Raw genomic sequence first — 24,200 nt, forward strand, 5'->3', positions numbered from 1 at the left:
TTGTTATCAAATGATGAATATCGATGATGTATAGATGTAGTAATATTCAACGATAGCCCCTAAGTTTAACATACAGAGAGAGGCAAGTGAGCTGGTATAAATTATCAATATTCAAAGAGTTACTTACCATCATTGAATGGTAACGATTATCCCACGATTCATTATTTGTAAAATATTCTACGTTAGGATCGCAGTCGCTTGTGACCGCCATACGTCTCCGAGTCTGTGTCCAGCACCATTTTATATCTGAAGAAAATTAAATTTTGCCTAATATCATAGCTTGAACAAATCTTTAAAAATAACATAGCTTGAAGAAAAATCTATAAAAATATCATAGGTCGAAGAAATCTATATCATAGCCTGAACAAATCTATAAAAATATCAAACCTTGAACAAATCTGTCAACCCGGTGTAAATTTTAGTTTTACAATACCATATTGCTTGCAATTATTCTCACCATTTTTTAGGTTAACAAAGCATACAGACTTGAGTTTAACATAATCCTTAAAGAAACATTAAAATTCTCTTTAATTTTTATTTGTGTTTCAATCTTACCGACACTGTTAGCAGCATAGTCCAACTTTCAAGCTTTACTGATGCTGAAAATGCGCCTCTTTGAATTTTTTTTATTGCGCCAAATTGAACACATGTTTTTGGTCATAAGTCAGGGGTTGATCCACTTAACCATTCTTCCCGGGATAACTAACGCCAGTAATGACCAAATATGAAATATAAATAGTTGATTTTACTTCTGAAGAAATTGGTAATAACTGCTAAGTTATCCAGGAAATTTGATTTTGTGGATCAATCACTGGAATATGACCAAAAATGTAAGCTAAATCTGCATTAAAAAAAAAAAAACAGAAAAGAACCATCCTCACAGTTAAATGTATAACCACCAATTTTCAACAGGCTGCCTGTTAAGTTTCACTCATGTGAGCAAATCTAAACTTTCCCTAAATGGACTTGAAAAATCACAGCAGAGGGCGGGAGAGGGGGTTTGTTTTAAATACAGTAGAACCCCACTAAATTGACACCGCTTGTGGTTGTGAAGAAAAATGGCCTTAACACTAGGGTGTTTCTTAATTTAGGATTGTCTAAAAAAAAGAAATGATGACGTCAATTGACATCTAGAAAACCAGAAATACCTTTCCAGGATAACCCACTCCAATCTTGTAGTCGGTGTAACTTTTTGTTCGGATGGGAAGTTAAATATAAAAGAACAAGTTTTTCTACTCTCTCAAACACAATGACCCTTGTCTCCTCCATGCTTTCTACTGATGTATTGCTAAAAAGAAAAAATCATAAAAGATGTTGAATTTCTGCTATCAGTTTCTCTACTTTGTTATAGGGGTCTGTAAGCGAACAGCATGGATCCTGACCAGTCTGTGTGGATTGCGCAGGCTGTTCTGGATCCATGCTGGACGCAAACACATTATGCTGGTTTTGTCATTGGCGAGGCTCATATGTTGAATTTCTATAATGAATTTGTCAAGCTTTGAATTTTAGTAAACAGTCTATTAAAAGTTTAAAGTGTTATACAGCTATATTTCTGATGCAAATTGAGATAAAAATAGAAGTATATTGCCATGAAAGCGAATTTGGCGTGTGCCTTCAAAATCATTGCTTCACGTTTAATAAAACCCCTGCTTAAATTAGCAGCATCATATATGTATTTTGTTTCGAGAACATTTTTACAGTATTTGTATAAAACTGTTTTATGTACACATATCATGTTTGGTTAAACAACTGGGACATTCAAAATGATACGTTTTTTGAAAATCGACCACAAGATTATCAAAACAATACAATTTTACTGTCGATAAATTTTTAAAACTGTTTCATTAGATATAGCTTTATACCCTTTAAAGGGATTTCAAATACTAAAGTACAAAGATTGAGCTACAACAGTACCAAGCTGGTCAGACTGTAGGTATGTTTGTGTAGCCTGGCCTGGTTCTTATACTAGTGGCATAGGCTAAATCATATTTGGCATGTCTGGTAAACTGTACTAGAAGGAGGATGACCCTCAGTTGACCCTCCGTGCAAAGGGCTGTCAACTTAGCACAGCCACAAATCAGTGTCCTTACAAAATACATAACGCAGCTGAAAAGTTTCCTTATATGAACAAATTTCTATATATCTCATAATTTGCAATAGCTGTAGTAAATTTTTTACATAAATGTTGGAACAACCTGGCAGGTTTGTTGTTCTTTGTTGCCATTGAGGTTACATAAAAGTTTAGCAAAAAAATCTAAAAAATTTGATAATTGCACATAAGTAAATGTTAAAACACTGAAATACAAATGTTTTCAATGGTGACCAAATTCTGCTCTAAAAATTATTTAAAAAGAGTTTTACAACAGTGACAGTGGGTATAACATGAGCTGTCAGTTAGAACAACATGCTGGACTATTTCAATGCTTGACAGTTAAACAAGAGCCCGGATGTAAACTGCAACAAGAGCCACCGCCGGGTGGGGGGGGAGCGCTCGACTTTTTACTTTCTCTAAAAGCAAACACAAAGAAATGTTTTGAACAAAAATCTTTCATTTTTATAAAATTAATCGGTCTGTCCTTGTCACATTAGTTTTGTCTATACATGTATATTTTGTATATATAAATATACTAATTGATATATAAAGTTATATATATATAAATAGAAACACGCAATTCTATAAATAGAAAATTCTATACAACAGAAACACACAATTCTATAAATAGAAATTCTATCAAATAGATACAGGTGGTTGGAGTCACTTGGTGACACGTTGGTGGTGTCACATGGTGGTGACACGTCGTGGTGTCACATGGTGGTGTCACGTGGCGGAGTCACGTGGTGTTTTCTCTTGGTGGTGTCACATTGGTGGAGTCACATGGTGGAGTCACGTGGTTGAGTCATGTGGTGGAGCCACGTGGTGGTGAAGTCACGGTGGTGGAGTCACGTGGTGGTGTCACATGGTGGTGTCACATGGTGGTTGCCGCGACTATACGGCAATAGTCTTCTAAAAAGGGGTCATATTTCTGTCCAAAAATCCACGTTATATAGCTTAGAAGCCTTAAACAGTGGCCTCTCAAATTACAAATAAGTGTGTGAAGTTTCAATCCAGACTCCTTTCACTTGTTTGCGAGATACAAACTTGCACATAAAACTGAAAGATCCTGTATGATGTAATTAAAGATGTAACAACACTTAAGTGTAATTTTATATATCTATATACAGTTAGCATCGTTCATGCGTCCACCTTTATTAAGCAACTCTTTTTATTAAGTGGCATGAAATCCCTCCAAAATTATTTTTGCTATAGAAGTTTATTCCATTAAATGACGTTTTTATAATCGCGGCCCGAGTGTCCACTAAATGTTGCCTCAAATATACAAAATTAGGTTTTACAGTATCTATTAAACGACCATCACGAATAATTGTCTTTAAAAAAAAGAATTGCATACTAATTGCAATTGTTTACAAATCAGAAACGAAAAAGAAACAGTTTTCTGATCGTAATATTAACAGTGAACATATTTCGTCAGAGCAATAAAGTATCACACCACCACATTAATTTGCACAGTTTTGTCATGTGCTCAGAGTGACCACCCTTCCAGAAAATCAAATCAAAAACATGACGTCGGGAAAAAGGTGAGAAAAGGTGTTAAATTTCAGGCCAATATTGTTAAATTTCAGGCCAAATACAGTTAATAAGTAAAGTTAAGGACCAAAATGAAAGACTTTGGTAAATTTAAAAGAATCCTAGATGTGGCCTCAATTATCGTTCATATGCTTTCAAACTGTAATTCTCCAAGTTTTGCCTATTTCTATATAGAAAAAAAATTTACCAAGCTTTCTCACATTCATTAAAAATTTCATAGCAGTTTTTTCAGACCTTTTTTTCATTTTGAATATAACTCAGTTCCAGTAGTAAGCAATGTCAAAGAAATATACTTGCCAAGCCTTTTCTGTGTGATCTGCAAATATATTGAATGCTTGAAAAATTAGGTACCTATAACTGTGTCCTGTCAAAGTTGGGTACTCTAATTTGTAAAAAAGGTGACTTTTTGTATTGGAAACTGCTAGAAAAAACCAGTAAAATTCAGAAAAAATAAAAGTACTAAATATTTTCAACTTGCATAATTTGCTAAAAAAAATCTGAATTTAAAAAAGGTGATTTGTACTCTTTCCTATATTTGTATAAGTCTTCCTTTTGATAATGAGGTTTTAATTAGACATATGTCGCATTAAAAATAGCAAAAATTCTGACAAATAAATAATTTTTATATTGTAACAGCTCCTTTTTTGAATGTGTTCTTAAATACAACAACAAAGAATACAATATATACATGTATATGAACACCACTTGCTTTTCAAGTGAAGTATTTTTATCAGTTAGAATATTTTCTTCCATGTTATATTGATTTAAATGTTAAGCCAGCCTATGTAAACACTTTATTATTTATATAGTTTTACCTTAAAGTTTAACAATTTAGTAGTGAATATGAACAAACTTTAGATAATGTTTCACAATATAAAGTTGGACTTTGTGCAAGGAGGTATAAGGGCACCTTTTGATAAGATAAACCCAAAGTTAGGTCAAATCATTTAGACATAATTTTTCCAGGAGTACAAATGCAGAAGATTCTTAAGGCTTTCAGTTATCTTAATTATAGAGTACATTAATGTTTAAATTTAAAATAACTGTGAAAGAATTAGAAACAATTTTTTCGATTTTAAAATGTAAATAGATAAACTAACAATCGTGAAGTCGGGGAAAAAAAGACAAAATGGCTACAGGTCAACAAATTGATACAGATATTCTTTCGGATGAAATATTTGATGTATTATGTTCAATGTGTAGAAATGAGGGCAAAAAAAACACTGAAGGCGAAAAATACTGTGTAGATTGTCAAGATTATTTCTGTGTTAGTTTTGTGTCAAAAGTTCACAGTAAAGTGCCTTTTATGTGTTGGCACACAAGGTATTGGATAAATCTCAAGTTAAGTCAGGAACCAGTAAACCTATGCCGAGGGCACCAGCAGAGAGATGTTGACAGACACAGTCATAAACACATTAGATCGTGTACTGTCAGAATCCCATGATAATGTCGGCTTTCTCACATGTATGGCAAGTTGATCACAGGTAAACTATAATATTTTAAATAAAGATATTTTTTAAGTAAGTATAATGGAATGTTTAGTATATAAGACTAGTATTTTTACATAATATTCTTAGACTGTCTTAAATTATTAATACTCTTAGAATATCTAAAATATATAACACAAATAATATATCATCTCTCTCTGTCATCTCATATCCTCATAAACTGTTTGAACTTATTTTTCAGATTATGTAAGGATACATTTCTAACATACCAGAAAATTTATCCAAAACAAAACTTACCTAGTCGAATCGAGAGAGAGATTCAAACAAAACTAAAAGGAAATAGCCAAGACCCTTGAAAAACAAGCAGATAGATTTAAAACAGGATAAACAAAGGCTGTTAAAGAGGAAAGCAGAAAATACTGGCTGAATATCAGAAAATTCCGTCAAAGAAATCAATGACCAACCCTTGACAAAAGCTGGAGAAAAAGTTCTAAATTGATGACATGGAAAGTAAAGTCCCAAATGTCTTGAGGGGACAAAATTGAGACAGTTTTTAAAACAGCTCAAGCAAACAGTCCAGGATTAGATCAAGCTTTAATGATTAAGGTTTAGCATCTACAAACACAAATTCATTCTGAAAGTGTTTGTTTATGTGAAAGATGGGGAGAAAAGATGCTTGCAAAAATTTGCCAACAGACATTATTGAGCATCGGCCGAAATAAAAAAGTACAGTAGAAGACATAGAAGTTTCAACCTGACCGAAACAATTCTTGATACAGGCTAGAACAAAAGAAGACCATAGGCACACTATCAGAGAAACCTACAAAGACTGCTGACAGTTTATTTCAGATTAAAAAAAGGAAACCAATCATATAAATGTAAAAGTTCAGTCAGATTAAATATATTTGTAAAATCATCAGTGCCTGCTGTATGGAAGATTGTACAATAATTCAGACTGATTTACAACAACAGGAAACTTAAACGTTTACAGACAGTTACAACTATACTGTCACAGAATACTGTGATTCTACCTGGAGAGCCTTGGCAAGTATGTATGATCAATAACACAACAAGTAGCAGTAACTATTCCATCAAAAAAGGAAGTTCATTTCGTTTCTCTAGAAAGAAAAATGAAAACAACAAACAAGATAAACACTGATTTTTGCATGTTATGGCCTTGCATACTCAAAACAATAATTTATATATCTCAGATGATGACACATCAGTATATATGTATACATTGTCAGGTAGGAAAACTTAATCAGTTCAGTAAGGATAAAATCAGGACATAAGTTGTTTTCTGACATACACAGTCTAGCTGTCAGTAAGGATGCTACAAGGATTTATGTTGCTGACAGTGATAATGGACTGATAGTACTGGACAACAATGGTCAGGTTATTACATCATTCACTGATGAACAATTACAGTGGGCTAACTGTTGTTATCTTACTGAAGCAGGTAGGGTGCTGGTATCTGGATATGACTCCAATAATGTTTTACAGTTTACATGTGATGGTGAGCTGATAGGAGAAGTTATAAAAGCTGACAGTGGAAAAGAGGGGATTAGATCAGTCTGTTGTAATCAACAAACGACTAAGATGTGTATTTGTAATCAACAAACGGCTAAGATGTGTATAAGTAGATCTCCAGATAACAACATTGAAGTGTATGACATCTAATCAGTAAAACAAATGATTAACAAAAGAAAAATAAACATGTTTTAAAATATATTTGCCCTTCTTTCAAAATGTATGCAAAGAGTATAACATGTTTAATTTATTATAGGTGATAATTTCTTTTGGAGTTCCCATTTTTGAATGCATCTGGTATAATTGTTTTTTGTTATACCAGGGCTGTCCGAAAAGACTTGCTTATTGTCCTCTTTTTTCGTGATCCACGTGGGACACGATAAAAAACCAATACAAACCTGTAAAGGGTAATTCAATATCTACACAGCAGTGTATAAAAGTACATTTAGATTAAGTGTAAGACATACAATTTTCCATTTAAATACACGCAGTCATTGACCACTGTAGTAAAAATGGTTGGTAGAAGCGATGACAAAAAAGATGAAATACATGCTTACATCAAAGCTAGCTCAAAACTGGGTTGCTCTTTTAAGCAGTTAATGACTGAACTCTCTTCTACTTATGGGCCTTCTTGTGTGTCTTATGACACAGTTAGGCGATGGAAAAAGAAATTTGAGTCCGGTGTAGAGTGCATCAAAAATGCACCAAAATCAGGTAGGCCAAAATCTGCATCTCCTAATGAAATCGTTTCCAAAATAAAGGATATCATTGAAGGAGATGCCAGATTTACAGTTTGTGATATTGCATGAAAGGTGGGCATATCACTATCAACTGTTCACTTTATTTTGAAGAAGCATTTGAAAATCAGAAAGATTTCTGCTAGATGGGTGCCACATCTGTTGACCGATGAACAAAAGAGGCAAAGGGTTAAGGTGGCCAAAAAGCTGCTTCAAATGTTTTCAAAATATGACAAAAAAAACTGTTTGCCAATGTCGTCACAGGTGATGAAACTTGGGTCCATTATTTTTAGCCTGTCAGAAAAGTTAGCAACAAAATCTGGGCTACTAATCACAACAAACGCCCAATAATTGCCAAACGGTTTTTGAGTGCAAAGAAGGTTTTTATGCAATTTTCTTCTCTGGTGAAGGAGTCGTAATAAAAGTGCCGGTGAAAAATGGCAAAAGTATCACTGGGAAGTACTACAAAGGCGTAGTACTTAAGAAACTTTTTTTAAGCATATCCGTCTTCCACATGACAATGCCCCCGCTCATACCTCCGCAATAGTTTCGACGTTGGAAAAAAGAAAAAGTAAATGTTTTGCCTCACCCCCATATTCTCGAGACCTTGCCCCATGTGATTTCTTTTTGTTTCTGAAATTGAAATCCTTCTTTGCTGGGCGAAAATACAAGTCCTAACAGGCACTTAGATCTGCCATTCATCAATACCTTATTACTCTGCCCAAATCAGCGTACCGTGACGCCTGCAAGAAGTGGATACATCGGCTAAAACTTTGCATTTCTAGCCAAGGGGAGTACTTCAAGGGCATGAAATGAACACTTTTGAGCTAACTTGAAATTTGAAGATAGAAATAAGCAATACATTTGGAACATCCCTCGTATTTCAAGAAAAACTACTAAATTGTTTGAACAATATGAAGAAAAGCAGATCATGAAAGTATTTGGCAAGCATAGTATTGTTTAGTGTTACAAGTTCTATAAATTTAGAAATAAACACACAATGATATTTTTCTATTTACTAGATGACAAAAATAACAATAAGGCCATGATGACCCTAGATAACTCACCTGACCTATAGAACTCATCCAAACAATTACCTAGACAAGTTTCATGACAGGTGGGTCAAAAATGTGACCACTAGAGTGTTAACAAGGATTATCCATATTTGAGCAGTGTGACCTAGACCCAGGTGACCCATATTAGAACTGTACCTAGAAATCATCAAAACAAACTTTCCGAAGAATTTACAGGATACTTGGATCAAGACAGTAGCCAAAAGAGTTTTAACAAGATTTTTCTATTTTTAGCTCCTGTGACCTAGTTTTTCATGTGAGATGACCCATGTTCGAACTCATCCAATTAATTACCTAGACAAGCATCCTGACCAAGTTTGATGATAATTGAGTCAAAAATGTGACCACTAGAGTGTTAACAAGGTTTTTTTACATATTTGGGTGATGTGACCTAGTTTTTCATCCGAGATGACCCATGTTCAAACTCATCCAAGCTATCACCTAGACAAGCATCCTGACCAAGTTTGATGATGGTTGAGGCAAAAATGTGACCACTAGAGTGTTAACAAGGTTATTCTATTTTTAGCTCTGGTGACCTAGTTTTCATCAGAGATAACCCATGTTTGAATTCATCCGAGCTATCACCTAGACAAGCATCCTGACAAAGTTTGATGATGATTGAGGCAAAAATGTGACCGCTAGAGTGTTAATAAACAAGTGTGGATGGACGACGGACAACGGACATTCAACGATCCTAAAGCTCACCCTGAGCTAGCTCAGGTGAGCTTAAAAGGCATAAATGTGATTTTGAAATTGTTACACATACATAATATTGTACAGTTTTTGTTTTTATAAAAATATATTATTATATCCATAACTAATGAAACACTCGAGTCTAAGAATTTTCCAGAATTCTATTGAGAGACCACATTATTAAGAGACCACTTTTTGGCAGTCTCTTGAGTGGTCTCTTAATACTATGTCGACTGTAATTATTCTTCTAAAACAATTTCCAAACATCCAAGAATATGTTAAGCATTTACTCCAAATGTTTATACACATGAATAACCTTAAAAATACATGCATTCAATTCTTATTGAAAAATTTTGCTTAGACTTTATCGAATATAAATTTCTTATTACCTCCCTTTATTTACATGAAATGTAAAATCAGAAATATCTTTATATATAATGCTTTTTGGAACTTACAATATTATTAAATCTTCTTTTGAGCGTCATATATATCATATAAAACCATAAAAAAAAATTGAGTTAACCGAGACCAACGCCCACCTGGCTGTGAGTACAACATCTCTCCATGTACTAGGAATAGTCAAGCAAGAAATCTCATAATTATTACCTGTGAACCTTGGGCCAGCCAGCCGAACGCGGCCTCAAGATGTTGCATATCCCGATCAAACGCGTAGAGGTATTTGTACTTTAACATTTTATCATCTACGAGATTCCACTGTCGTCTGCAGTAATGAAAGCTCTCCTGGTTCCCGATTCTTGGAAAATCTAACCATTCAGGGTGCCCGAACTCATTTCCTGCCAACAAAAAGTTTAATTTTTTGTTATATTTTCACTAAAGATCCATTTCAGCACTACCTAGTACTTACCATTATAAGCAATAGTATTGTCATATAATTAAAACTATTAAATATCTTATGGTGAATTTCCCGTATACATGTGAAGGAAAAACACACTGGTGCTCCTTTTTAAATTATTTAACTACTAGGTCCAAGGGCAGGCATCCTGTTTAGAACAACAAATTGCTGCACTTTCTATCATACAGTACAGGTAACGAGGAATATGCAAATTCACTCTTTTGTGTACGAGAAATTTATAATCCACTCGGTGTCACGCATTTTGTAATTACTCGTTTCTCGCAGGAATTTGCATATTCCTTGTTATCTGTACTATACATAGTCACTGTTAGACCTGGTTTAACCAAAAGAACACATGGATTTGTTTGTGATATTTTTGATTTTAGCATGTGACTGAGCATTGAGCACAACAAAGAGGTCGATTTAAATTTTTTTTTAATAGATTGAATTATTTATCAGTAATTATCTGGTCATACCTATGAAATTAAGGTAACCTTCTCCACCGAGACCCATCGTGATCAACCTTATCATTTTATGTAAAGCTATCCCTCTATCTACGACTAAACTAGGGGGAGATAACTCTGACATATGCGTGTACATCTCTTTGTCCATCAGCCAAAAAGCCAAGGTCTTGTCGCCGACTAGCGCCTGGTCGTGACTTTCAGCATAAGCGATACATTTTTCTGTGTACCGTCGGTTTGTCAGAATATGGCAGATGTTTTCAAGATCCCAGTCGTCATCTGACTTCTCCTTCAAATTCTATAAATAGATAACATAGTTTGCATACACACACTCAAATTCTATAAATAGATAACATACATGTAGTTTGCATACATACACAGTGTTCCAGTTTTCATCCAACTTTAAATTCTATAAGTAGATAACATAGTTTGCATACACAGTGTTCCAGTTGTCATTAGACTTCAAATTCTATAAATAGATACATAGTAATTCCTCAAGCAAGAAACTTTACACTCATTGCTCAGTACTTGTTAGTTCCAGGAACAGATTCAAGAGTGTGTCTATAACCTTATCGCTTCCTAAACAATCAAACTGTATAAACTGTGTAAGTACAATCAAACAGGTTAAAAAAAACTTTTGGAAAATCCAGGTTTAAGTAATAAAAAGAGCATCTAAACACCAAGAGGCTATCTGATTTTGCGTAGCCCCAGAGTATTAATCAGATTGCCGAGTGTTTTGATGTTCTTTCTCTTTTGTATCATAGTCAAAAATAAAAACACGTTCCCTGATGTCACAATATGAAACTCCAGAAAAAAGGAACCAATGAATCAGGATCTGAATATGATATTTCTATCGCTTTCCCTTTCCCAGTCATAACAATATGTAAACCCTAGACAAAATGAACCAATCAATGGGCATGCCCTGCAGTGCGGGTAACTAATACCTGCACTCCAGTTAACACACTGTGCATGTATATGTATATGATTTAACTCACAGAAAAGTCCCCAAACTATGATACAATATACTATACAGATGGTCTTTTAAAAAGAGGTTGTATTGTAATATTGAAATGAAAAAAATCTGTAGCGGCCTTTAAAGTCAGTTATTTTCTTTACAAGGTCTATAGAATATGTGGTCTCTAACTCAGAGTTTGACTGTGTTAAATTAAATAGAAAGACATTTTTTCAAACCAGTTATTGGTATACATGTAGCAGGCAATCAAATGATGATGCCTAAAAATATGAGAGGCTTTTTAAATATCTCCTTGACCCCATCTAAACATACATGCAAGTAAAGTATATTAATCTATACATGAGTGTCCATAACTGAGTGGCTTAAGTGTTGCTGACTCAAACAACTTGCCCATCACCATTGTGAGTTCGAATCATGCCAGGGTGGACTTTGGGTTCTCTCTTGTGAGGAAGCTATCCAGGTAGCTTAAGACACGAGGACGGTCATGGTCAGGTGCCTATTTGTGCCTGAAATAATTCACAGTGGGGCATATAAGATCTTCTTCAACCAGTAAAGCTGGAAAAACGCCATATGTCCTCTTCTGTGCCGTTGCGTCATAAAAACGAACAATTAAAAACAAGAAGATAAATTTGAAGTATTCATTAATCATCACATCCATTACTTATCACTCATTCCCTTTTTGATCTTTATACAAAAATACAGAATTCCCATACCATATTGTCGTTTTACAGATTCGCAAAATATGCAAAGTCTTGTAGCAAAAATAGAAAATTCTAAAAAAAATGTTCAGTCCATATTTACAAACAAGAGGGCCATGATGACCCTGAGGTCGCTCACCTGTAAATAGCCCCCCCCCCCCCGGAGCGAGGCCAGTTTAAACCCAAGGGCTTTTATTTGAACAAACTTGGAAGACACCCATTAGAAGATGTTTCATGATGTTAAGTTTTTACTATACATATATAATGAAAAACAATGACCCCCCCCCTGGCAGGGCTAATTTTAACCCAAGGGCTTTTATTTGAACAAACTTGGTTGTTTCATGCTTAATATCTAAACTCTAGCTATTTTGGTTTTTTTCAAAGAAAATTTTTTATGTTTTTGCTATACACATATAAGGAAAATCAATGACCCCGGGGCGGGGACAATATTGACCCCAGGGCTTTTATTTGAACAAACTTGTGGACACCCATTAGAACATGTTTCATGCTAAATATCCTAGCTCTAGCTCTTTGAGTTCTTTAAAAGAATATTTTTTAAGTTTTTACTATATGCATATAGGGAAAATCAATGACCCCCCAGGGCGGTGCCAATTTTGACCCCAGAGCTTTTATTTGAACAAACTTGGTAGACATTCATGAGAAGATGTTTCATGCTAAATATTTTAGCTCTAGCTCTTTGGGTTCTTTAAAAGATTTTTTTTTAAGTTTTTACTATATGCATATAGGGAAAATCATTGACCCCCTGGGGCAGGGCCAATTTTGACCCCAGGGCTTTTATTTGAACAAACTGTGTAGACACTCACTAGAAATAGTTTCATGCTTAATATCTAAACTCTAGCTATATTGGTTTTTTAAAAGAAGATTTTTAAGTTTTTACTATATGCATATAGGGAAAATAAATGACCCCCTGGGACGGGGCCAATTTTGACCCCAGGGCTTTTATTTGAACAAACTTGGTAGACATTCATGAGAAGATGTTTCATGCTAAATATCTTAGCTCTAGCTCTTTTGGTTCTTTAAAAGAATATTTTTTAAGTTTTTACTATATGCATACATGTACAGGGAAAATCAATGACCCCCTGGGGCGGGGCCAATTTTGACCCCAGGGCATTTATTTGAACAAACTTGGTAGACACCTACTAGAAGATGTTATATGCCAAATATCTAAGCTCTAGCTCTTTGGGTTTTTTAGAAGAAGATATTTAAAGTTTTTGCATGCAGAGTTCTGCATGCAATTAAATTCTTTGAACAATTTTTAAAGGTGACCACCAAAGGAACATTCCTGTGAAGTTTGGATGAAATTGGCTTGGTGGTTTATGAGGAGATGTAATTTAAAGTAAATGTTTACGGACGGACGACGGACGTACGCCGGACGAAAAGCGATCACAAAAGCTCACCCTGTCACTTTGTGACAGGTGAGCTATAAAACGAGATAAAAACTATTTACAGCGGTAACCGGCATCTTGGCAATATAGCACCCTTAAAACCAATTGTAAACTATGTAATGTATTGCAATACTGAGATAGCAAGTTTTTGACAGTTGTTGATTGCCCCATCGACTTAATTTATGCTAGTCCTTTATGGTAACTGCCTGAACATAAAAAATAAGTAAGACCCCGCCCCACTCGCTCCCAGTCAATATATTCGTCAATTCCAAAGCTCGACATTGAGGAGATCATTTTCATTTCCTCAGGAGCGTCCGAGGGATAATTTTTATGTCTGAGGGCTAATTCTTCCAATTAACACACCATACAGAAATACATGTACTGTACGGTATACGTCGTCTGTTTTGATTTTCATTGAGCCTGTGTTGACCTTTATTTTTATCTTACCATATACATGTACTAGTATCGGTAACGTATACGTAACCGTTCTACGGACAATAACGTATCGACTGTTCTAGAATCGAAATAATATTCCAACCCTAAAATGCTGTGTGCTGTGCTTACAAATGTTACTGTATTTATTTTCAAATGTTTGATTCTTCTTTTCCCGCTTTGTGGGCGTTTATACACCGCATATTAAATTATAAGTCTCTGTATGGTGGCATAAAGGGGCCATCAGAAATATTTTATCTACCACGTGCACATGCGATAGCTAATTAGTGCGCATGTAGGAGCTATTACGTGCACACGTGATAGCTATTACGTGCGCACGTAATGATTGACCAACGTAGGGGCTATCTTGTGCGCACGTTGTAGCTATCACATGCCCACATATAACTATTGCATGCACAATAGTAGCTTTGTCTTGCACACGTGATAAAATATTTCTGATGTCCCCTCTATGCCACCGTATATCTGCCATTTTATAACTTTTTTCGGTGCAATTCCTACCCGCCAGTACAAGTGAAATTCTATATCTAGATATATATTTATTTATGATATAATATACATACAGCATGTATAATACGCGTCAATAATGGGAATATGAGTGGCACTATTAACATCCTCTATAACACGTGAAGAAGTTGCAATTACAATGTTTACCGTATCTTCTATTCCTGTAATGTAAAGGTTCTTTCAACATTTTACTAAAATACCCAGAACTTACAGAATGGAAGTGACAAATACTTTTTTTTTGGTATTAGTTACTCTTCACGGTATACCACCTGTAGGCAGAATAGCCAACATCATGTATGGGGGGGGATAATTCATGCTTGCAGAGCACTGCTTTCTTCAAAAAAATATGTTTTATTACTCAGAAAAGTGAAATTATGTTGAAAATTACCACTGGGAAAATTGCAGTTTACAAGTGATGCCATTACTTACTTTCCAAATGATGTAAAATGGATCATGTTCAAGTTTGATAGAAATTAAACCTAAAACACGTGTTGAGAAGCAGACGACATTTTCTGTACCGGCATGTAAATCAGAAATATAAAATAAACACATAATTAATGTTCATATAGTGTACATTTTATTTCTATTACGATATATATAGCTTACAACCAAAATATCATCACAAACAGTTAAATGGCACCCTGAAATGAAACACTTGAAACAACATTTGAGCGCCAAATTAAATTCCCGGCTATGAATCACGTGTCATTTGTAGTTACGCGAGTTGACGTAAGCATGGCAGCTAATATATATTAAGAGAAAACTGTCCGGAAGTTGATATATTATTACTGAATCAACTCCTATTGAAACTTTACCCTAGTAAAAGTAATTTTAATGCATACTACCATAAAGTCACGTGATTTATAGCATGAATAGTGTGAACAGCTTTTAAAATCGTATCATGGCTCAAATTTTTGATACATATAATTTCTTGGTAAATAGGACAGAACCAACTAAAACTTGATCTAATATTACTGCCATTTTATTACAAAAACAAAATTTCCGGGGAGGTTACTAGAGTTGGTGTTTTTGGACTAGATTTAACCAGAGAGTTATAGTATCTGTTATATACATGTATAAATCTCTTGACTCAACAATGCCCATTTTTCACTTTTTATTTCACATCTTAACCTTGCCAAATTTAAGCATGTTATTCACAATGTTAACAATTTATCTAAAAAAAACAAACAATTTTGGTACCAAGTGTACCAATGCTGGAGAGGTCCATTAAAGCTACATGCCTCCAGAAGAGTCAACATATTTCAATAAAATCAAACTTGAGACAAATGTACTAAGATCATGTTAGAAAAAGTAAAAAGTTTCAAGATTCAAGTAAACTTTTACATGTTCTGTGCGATTAATGACTGATTTTTCAGTATCTACAGCTATTTCTACTGTGTTTCTGATGCAGTAAAGGCTATATATGCATATTTTGACCAGTTTTTGGTAATTTACGTGGTTTGTAAGTGCAATTGATAATGTTTGCCTTGGTTACTTCACAATATTACACATTCAAATATATTTTCAAATTTTCATGAAAATTAGCATGAATCTGGAGGCATGCTGCTTACAGTACATGTATATTACGTGTACATAATAAAACTTATTTTGTGATAGTAACAAACAGATTCAACTGTTCATATTTTAATATCAACTACATGTGCATAAAATTAAAAATAAAATAATAATAACACTTTGTAGAGGACAGGTCACGCTTATAAATAATAAATGGACACTCAATTAAGTCACATGGATTGGACTGCACCATTTTCAAATTAAAATATATTTACACTTCTGTCAAATATAATCTCTAAAACTGAGACACAGAAGTTATTGCATTGCACAATAGTCAATACATCTAAAAAAAGAAGAAAAAAAGAGAGCTAAAAATGCAAATGACACACAAGTTAAATAACTGGCTTTAAAACAAAAATTGAACACTCCTTTACATTTAGCACTATGATTCCTGGTTAAAATCATGCTATATTTCAAAGAAAGATTACCAAGGCCAAAGAAAAAACTTTTTCTTACAAAATCTTTAATTAACATTAACCGATATATAATAACCATACAAATAAATATAAGAAAATAATACCTTTATTCCCAACATCAAAGAGAGAGAAAAAAGAAGAGAAAACCTTTACAGATGACCCTATCACTTTAGTAGCATGAAATCAGTAACAAATTAACTATTTTCTTTGGCCTAACAAAATATACATGTATATTGAATATAAGCAATCATGGCACACTCCATCTTTCACACTTGCACCAGCAAGTGCTGACATCCCTTCAATAAAAACAGTGGACAATTCCAACTTGAAGAAATATACTGTTCCAGTCTAAGAATGGAATGGTTGTCATGCACCAATTATAGATAGCACTTGAGTCTTTGGTGTATAGATATAATGTGATAATTGTGCTACAATTCATCATACTCAGTCTTGTTTCGCTAGCACTATAGCTGTTCTGCATGGTATATATACCTGTAATGTAAAAGGTACAGAAAGAAACATTAAAGGCCCAGAACAGACATGTCACAGTCACAAGAAAAATGAATAAACATTAAAGACCTGGTGGATTGTCATTGTCATAAGGAATTGAAACACATGTTTAAGGCCCAGAACAGTTTCTGATGAAAAGTCATTGTCACAATAAAATATAACAAACATTAAAGAATATAACAAACATTAAAGAATATAACAAAATAACAAACATTAAAGAATATAACAAACATTAAAGAATATAACAAACATTAAAGGCCTAGAACAGCTTCTGATGAAATGCCATTGTTAAACATATTTTATAGCATGTAAAATGAAATTTATTCTTTAAGGTGTTTCACTTTACAAAAAGGCCATGAGAATTTGGCTATCAATTTTCTTATCTTATCCTCATCAGGAAGTCAGAGCAACACTGCTGTCACATTTTTCATATTTACTGGTAGAGGAAGGTTCCAGTCTCCTCTGTGTGCACTATTTCAAGCAAAAAGCAGGAAAGTGACTAGAACAACACATTTTCTATAAGAAGCCAATACAAACTCATTCCATTACATAATTCAACATCCTCGTAAGATCTGAACCTACAGGTCTATGAAATAATCATATAGTCATACTTGTGTACAAAGACCATCCAAGGTAGAGGTAAATCATGGTCTATATAGGCAAGACGTGGTGGTCTTTATAGGCAAGAGGCGGTGGTCTATATAGGCAAGACGTGGTGGTCTTTATAGGCAAGACGCGGTGGTCTTTATAGGCAAGACGAAGTGGTCTTTATAGGCAAGACAAAGTGGTCTTTATAGGCAAGATGAATCGGTCTTTATAGGCAAGACAAATTGGTCTTGATAGGCAAGACAAAGTTGTCTTTATAGGCAAGACGAAGTGGTCTTTTTAGGCAAGATGAAGTGGTCTTTATAGGCAAGACAAATTGGTCTTTATAGGCAAGACGAAGTGGTCTTTATAGGCAAGACGAAGTGGTCTTTATAGGCAAGACAAATTGGTCTTTATATGCACAACAAAGTGGTCTTTATTTGGAGGATACCTGATTCCACTTTCTATCAATGAAGGGTTATAAAAAAGTTGCCTCTATATGCAGGGTGATCTTTACTCAGAGGTGGTATATAACAAAGGGTTGCCTGTGTATAGGGCCTTCTAAGATATTTCATTCACTAAGCTACTACATAAACTGTTATCATTAAAAAAGAATTAGATGTCTGAAGAAATTTTTTAGACCTTTAGCCTGCTGGCAGCAACCAATTCTACCCTTGCAACAAGTGCAGATCAAAATCATGATTAGCACTGTTTGCTGTTTATGAGTCAGTACTAATTTTGAAAAAAAATCCCTTAAAATGTTGAATAAGTTTTATCAGACCGAAAGATGGACAAGCCTTATTTAAGATATTTAGCATGGTAGGAGTTTATCTAGAGCTGTCATTTATGGAAAATTTTGTACTGATTTATCCGGAGACAAATATGGATTATATATCAATATATTGACTTTGATAGTAGATATTAAGAAAAACATTCAAATATGTGATATAAATTGGGAAAATGGTGTTATGCATTCTTGTATTTGACATTACAAATACTACAAACTAAGTTATTTTTTCTGTAATTTTTGTCACTGACATTTGAAAACAGAGTTTAAAGTTCAAGTTAGCCAAGAAAACTGGAAAAAAGTGACTTCTCTTATAAGGCAAAATAGAGAGGTATATTCACTAACAGAAATAAATAAATTTTAGCTTGTCTCCATTTTTTAAAGTGTGTATTAATATTGTATCAAATGATGAATATCGATGATGTATAGATATAGTAATATTCAACGATAGCCCTAAGTGAAACACACACAGTGGCAAGTGAGCTGGTATAAATTATCAATGTTCAAATGATTTCTTACCATCATTGAATGGTAACGATTGTCCCACGATTCATTATTTGTAAAATATTCTACGTTAGGATCCAGTCGCTTGTGACCACCATACGTCTCCGAGTCTGTGTCCAGCACCATTTTATATCTGAAGAAAATATTTGCCTGAAGAAACATAGCTTGAACCAATCAATAAAAATATCATAGCTTGAACAAATCTATAGAGGATATTCAAGTTCTTTTTATAAATACATGATTTATTTTCATCAAGTGGTATGAAAATAAATATTTCATGAGTGGCGGTAGCCACGAGTGAAATATAATAATTTTCATGCCACAAGATGAAAATAAATCATGTATTTATAGAAAAAACTTGGATTTTCTGTTTATTATATACATTTTTGTCTTTTTTGACATTAAAATTTGAAAGACTTTCCCTTAAATTTTGTGTACCGGCTGCAGTGAAAAATAAATTTTTACAGTGAAAATACGGAAAATGAAAACACGCATTTTATTTCATCAATATTTCATTAATTTTTATAAGTATATAATAAATAAAATTATCATAGCTTGAACCAATCTATAAAATACTTGAACAAACCTGCAAATCTAGTGCAAAGTTTAGTTTTACAAGACCATATTGCTTGCAATTGTTCTCAACATTTTTTAGGTTAACAAAGCACAACGACTGAGTTAAACAGAATCCTTACATAAACATTAAAATCCTCTTTAATTTTTATTTGTGTTTCAATTTTACCAACAATGTTATAAGCATAGAGCAACTTTTAAGCTTTACTGATGCTGAAAATGTGCCTCTTTGAATTATTTTTATTGGCACCAAATTGAACACATGTTTTTGGTCATCATAAATCAGCCGTTGATCCACTTAACAGTCTTACCTGGATAACTAATAATAGTATAAAGTACTAAGTACTAATAGTAATGACCAATATGAACTATTGGTAGTTGATTACTTCTGAAGAAATTGGTAATAACTGCTAAGTTATCCAGGAAATTTGATAATGTGGATTGATCACTGAAATATGACCAAACATGTGTGCTAAATCGGCAGTAAAATAACAACAGAAAGAAAAAAAAAACAACCTCACAGCCAAATGTATAACCATCAATTTTCAACAGGTTACCTCATGTGAGCAAATTTAATGTCCCTAAATGGACTTGAAAACCACAGCAGAGCGGGGAGAGGGGAGGTTTGTTTAAATACAGTAGAACCCCACTAATGACACCGCTTGTGGTTGTGGAGAAAAATTGCCTTAACACTAGGGTGTTCTTAATTTAGGATAGTCTAAAAGAAATGTTGGCGTCGATGGATATCTTGAAAACAAGTAGTACCTTCCTGGATAACCCACTCCAATCTTGTAGTCGGTGTAACTTTTGTTCGGATGGAAGTTAAATATAAAGACAAGTTTTTCTACTCTCTCAAACACAATGACCTTGTCTCCTCCATGCTTTCTACTGATGTATTGCTAAAAAAGAAAAATCATAAAAGATGTTGAATTTTTGCTATCAGTTTCTCTACTTGTTATAGGGTCTGTAAGTGAACAGCATGGATCCTGATCAGACTGCGCAGGCTGTTCTGGATCCATGCTGGACGCAAACGCATTATGCTGGTTTTGTCATGGCGAGGCTCATATGTTGAATTTGTAAAATGGATTTGCCAAGCTTTGAATTTAGGAACAGTCTGTTAAAAGTTTAAAGTGTATAAAGCTATATTTCTGATGCAAATTGAGATAAAAATTAAAGTATATTGCCATGAAAGCTAATGGCAAGAGCATCATTGCTTTATGTTTAAAACCCTGCTTAAAATAGCAGCAGCATATTTTGTTACGGAACGTTTTAGATATTGTATTCTGTTAAAGTACACTAATCATGTATGTTTAACAACAGGGACATTCGATGGTACGTTTTTTGAAAATCGACCATAAGATTATCAAAACAATACAATTTTACTGTTGATAAATTTTATAAAACTATTTCATTAGATATAGCTTTATACCCTTTAAAGGGATTTCAATATCCAAGTACAAATATTGAGCTACCAACTGTACAGTGCCTGGCCAGACTGAAGGAATTTGTAGCCTAGACGGGCTCTATACTAGTGGCAAAGTCTAAATCATATTTGGCATGTCTGGTAACTGTACTAGAGGAGGACAACCTCAGTTGACCCTCCGTGCAAAGGGCTGGCAACTAAGCACAGCCACAAATCTGAGTGACCTTACAAAATACATAACACTGCTGAAAAAGTTTCCTTATATGAACAAATTCTAACATCTCTCTTGAAATTTGAAATATCTGTAGTAAAAGGTACATAATTCAGACACAGCATTTGCTATCATTTATATATTTCATTATCGTATTTGTTGCCATTGAGGTTACCTAAAAGACTAAGCAATAAAATCTAAAAATTTGAAATTGCACGTATGTAAATGTTAAAACACTGAAATACAAATGTTTTCAATGGTAACCAAATTCTGCTCTAAAAATTGTTTAAAAGAGTTTTAAAAAAGTAACAGTGGGTATAACACAAGCTGTCAGTAGGACAGCATGCTGGACTATTTCAGTGCTTGACAGCTAAACAAGAGCCTAGATGTAAAACTTCAAAAAGGGCCATTATTCTGTCAAAATCTACTTTATAGCTTTAGAGCCTTAGACATTGGCCTCTCAAAAACAATAAGAAGTGTGTGAAGTTTCAATCCAGTCCCTTCAGTTGATTGCGAGATACCAACTTGCACATAAAACTTAAAGATCCTGTATGTTGTAATTAAAGATGTAACAACACTTAAGTGTATTTTATATATCTATATACAGTTGGCATCGTTCATGCGTCCATCTTTATTTAGCGACTTTTTTTTTATTAAGCAGCCGCATAAAATCCCTCCCGATTATTTTTACTGTAAAAGTTTATTCCATTAAATGACGTTGTTATATCCACTGAGCGTCCACTAAATGTTGGCCAAAATATACGAAATTAGGCGTTAAAGTAACTATTAAATGACCATCACAATAATTGTCTTTAAAAAAGAATTGCATAACAATTGCAATCGTTTAAAAAATCAGAAACGAAAGAAACAGTTTTCTGATTGTATATATTTTGTCAGAGCAATAAAGTATCACACCACCGCATTAATTTGCACAGTTTTTTCATGTGCTCAGAGTGACCACCCTTCCAGAAAATCAAATCAAACATGACGTCAGAAAGAGCGAAAAAATGACAGACAACTAATAAGACCGGATAAATAGAAAATGAAAATCGTGTATGGAATAAGAGTCTGAGGAAATAGCAAATGTCATTGTTTGAGGTAAGAAATAAATAGTAAAAACGTAGTGGACTAAACATTACAGAAACGGTACTTAAGTAAAACCAAGCCTTTCATTGCTGATGGTGTATGTGCTAATCTGATGCTTAATAAAATACTTGCAGTACCCCATTAAATATGTCTCTTAGACAAAACTAAATAAAACAAGAGGGCCATGATGGCCCTGGATCGCTCACCTGATACAACCGCATCCAAGCAATGTCTTAAACAAGCATCATGGCCAAGTTTGATGACAACTGAGTCAAACATGTGACCTCTAGTGTGTTATAAAGATTTTTCCATATTTGGGCAATGTGACCTAAATTTTGACCGGACATGACCCATATTCAAACTTGACCTAAAAATCATTAAAACAACCTTCCTGACTGATTTCCAGGAAATTTGGATCAAAACTGCAGCCACTAAAGTGTTAAAAAGATTTTTCTATTTTTAGCTCCTGTGACCTAGTTTTTGACCGGACATGACCAATCTTAGCACTTGACCCAGAAATCATCTAATCAACCTTCTTGACAAATTTCCAGAATCTTTTAATCAAAACTGCAGCCACAAGAGTGTAAACAAGCTTTTTCAATTTTTAGCTCCTGTGACCTAGTTTTTGACCTAAGATGACCCATCTTCGAACTTGACCCAGAAATCATCAAAACAACCTTCCTGACAAATTTCCAGAATATTTGACTCAATACTGCAGCCACTAGAGTGTTTACAAGCTTTTTCTATTTTTAACTCCTGTGACCTAGTTTTTGACCTCAGATATCCCATCTTTGAACTTGACCTAGAAATCATCAAAACAACCTTCTTGACAAATTTCCAGAATATTTAGTATGAAAACTGCAGCCACTAGAGTGTTAACAAGCTTTTTCTATTTTTAGCTCCTGTGACCTAGTTTTTAACCGGAGATGACCCATCTTTGAACTTGACCTAGAAATCATCAAAACAACTTTCCTGACAAATTTCCAGAATATTTGGATGACAATTGCAGCCACTAGAGTGTTTACAAGCTTTTTCTATTTTTAACTCCTGTGACCTAGTTTTTGACCTGAGATAACCCATCTTTGAACTCGACCTAGAAATCATCAAAACAACCTTCTTGACAAATTTCCAGAATGTTTAGATGAAAACTGCAGCCACTAGAGTGTTAACAAGCTTTTTCTATTTTTAGCTCCTGTGACCTAGTTTTTGACCTGAGATGACCAATCTTCGAGCTTGACCTATAAATCATCAAAACAACCTTCCTGACAAATTTCAGGAATGTTTGGATGAAAACTGCAGCCACTAGAGTGTTAACAAGCTTTTTCTATTTTTAGCTCATGTGACCTAGTTTTAATCTGGAGATAACCCATCTTTGAACTTGACCTAGAAATCATCAAAACAACTTTCCTGACAAATTTCCAGAATATTTGGATGACAATTGCAGCCACTAGAGTGTTTACAAGCTTTTTCTATTTTTAACTCCTGTGACCTAGTTTTTGACCTGAGATAACCCATCTTTGAACTCGACCTAGAAATCATCAAAACAACCTTCTTGACAAATTTCCAGAATGTTTAGATGAAAACTGCAGCCACTAGAGTGTTAACAAGCTTTTTCTATTTTTAGCTCCTGTGACCTAGTTTTTGACCTGAGATGACCAATCTTCGAGCTTGACCTATAAATCATCAAAACAACCTTCCTGACAAATTTCAGGAATGTTTGGATGAAAACTGCAGCCACTAGAGTGTTAACAAGCTTTTTCTATTTTTAGCTCATGTGACCTAGTTTTAATCTGGAGATAACCCATCTTTGAACTTGACCTAGAAATCATCAAAACAACTTTCCTGACAAATTTCCAGAATATTTGGATGAAAATTGCAGCCACTAGAGTGTTAACAAGCTTTTTCTATTTTTAGCTCATGTGACCTAGTTTTTGACCGGAGATGACCCATCTTCAAACTTGACCTAGAAATCATCAAAACAACTTTCCTGACAAATTTCCAGAATATTTGGATGAAAATTGCAGCCACTACAGTGTTAACAAGCTTTTTCTATTT

The 24,200-nt window shown here is 34.2% G+C and overlaps 1 protein-coding gene across 3 annotated transcripts in view; it reads right to left on the minus strand.

Moving 5' to 3' along the window:
• LOC132743442 (1,4-alpha-glucan-branching enzyme-like) overlaps positions 1-24,200 on the minus strand; it is a 57,198-nt gene that overhangs the window by 3,287 nt on the left and 29,711 nt on the right. The window contains exons 11-13 of one of the 3 annotated variants that reach the window (XM_060731964.1): positions 10,457-10,739; positions 9,734-9,921; positions 1,215-1,288 (exon numbers count right to left, since the gene is read on the minus strand). In XM_060731964.1, coding sequence (XP_060587947.1) covers positions 1,241-1,288; positions 9,734-9,921; positions 10,457-10,739 — 519 coding nt within the window. In that variant the 3' untranslated portion in view covers positions 1,215-1,240. Of the gene's footprint in view, positions 1-1,214; positions 1,289-9,733; positions 9,922-10,456; positions 10,740-16,303; positions 16,959-18,867; positions 18,986-20,190; positions 20,325-24,200 lie in introns of those variants that run through there. The other 2 variants (XM_060731962.1, XM_060731963.1) reach the window with 2 other exon arrangements.

This window comes from Ruditapes philippinarum, unplaced genomic scaffold (genome assembly GCF_026571515.1).
Source record: "Ruditapes philippinarum isolate M1 unplaced genomic scaffold, ASM2657151v2 ctg1309_1_1_1_1, whole genome shotgun sequence".
Taxonomy (NCBI): Eukaryota; Metazoa; Mollusca; class Bivalvia; order Venerida; family Veneridae; genus Ruditapes; species Ruditapes philippinarum.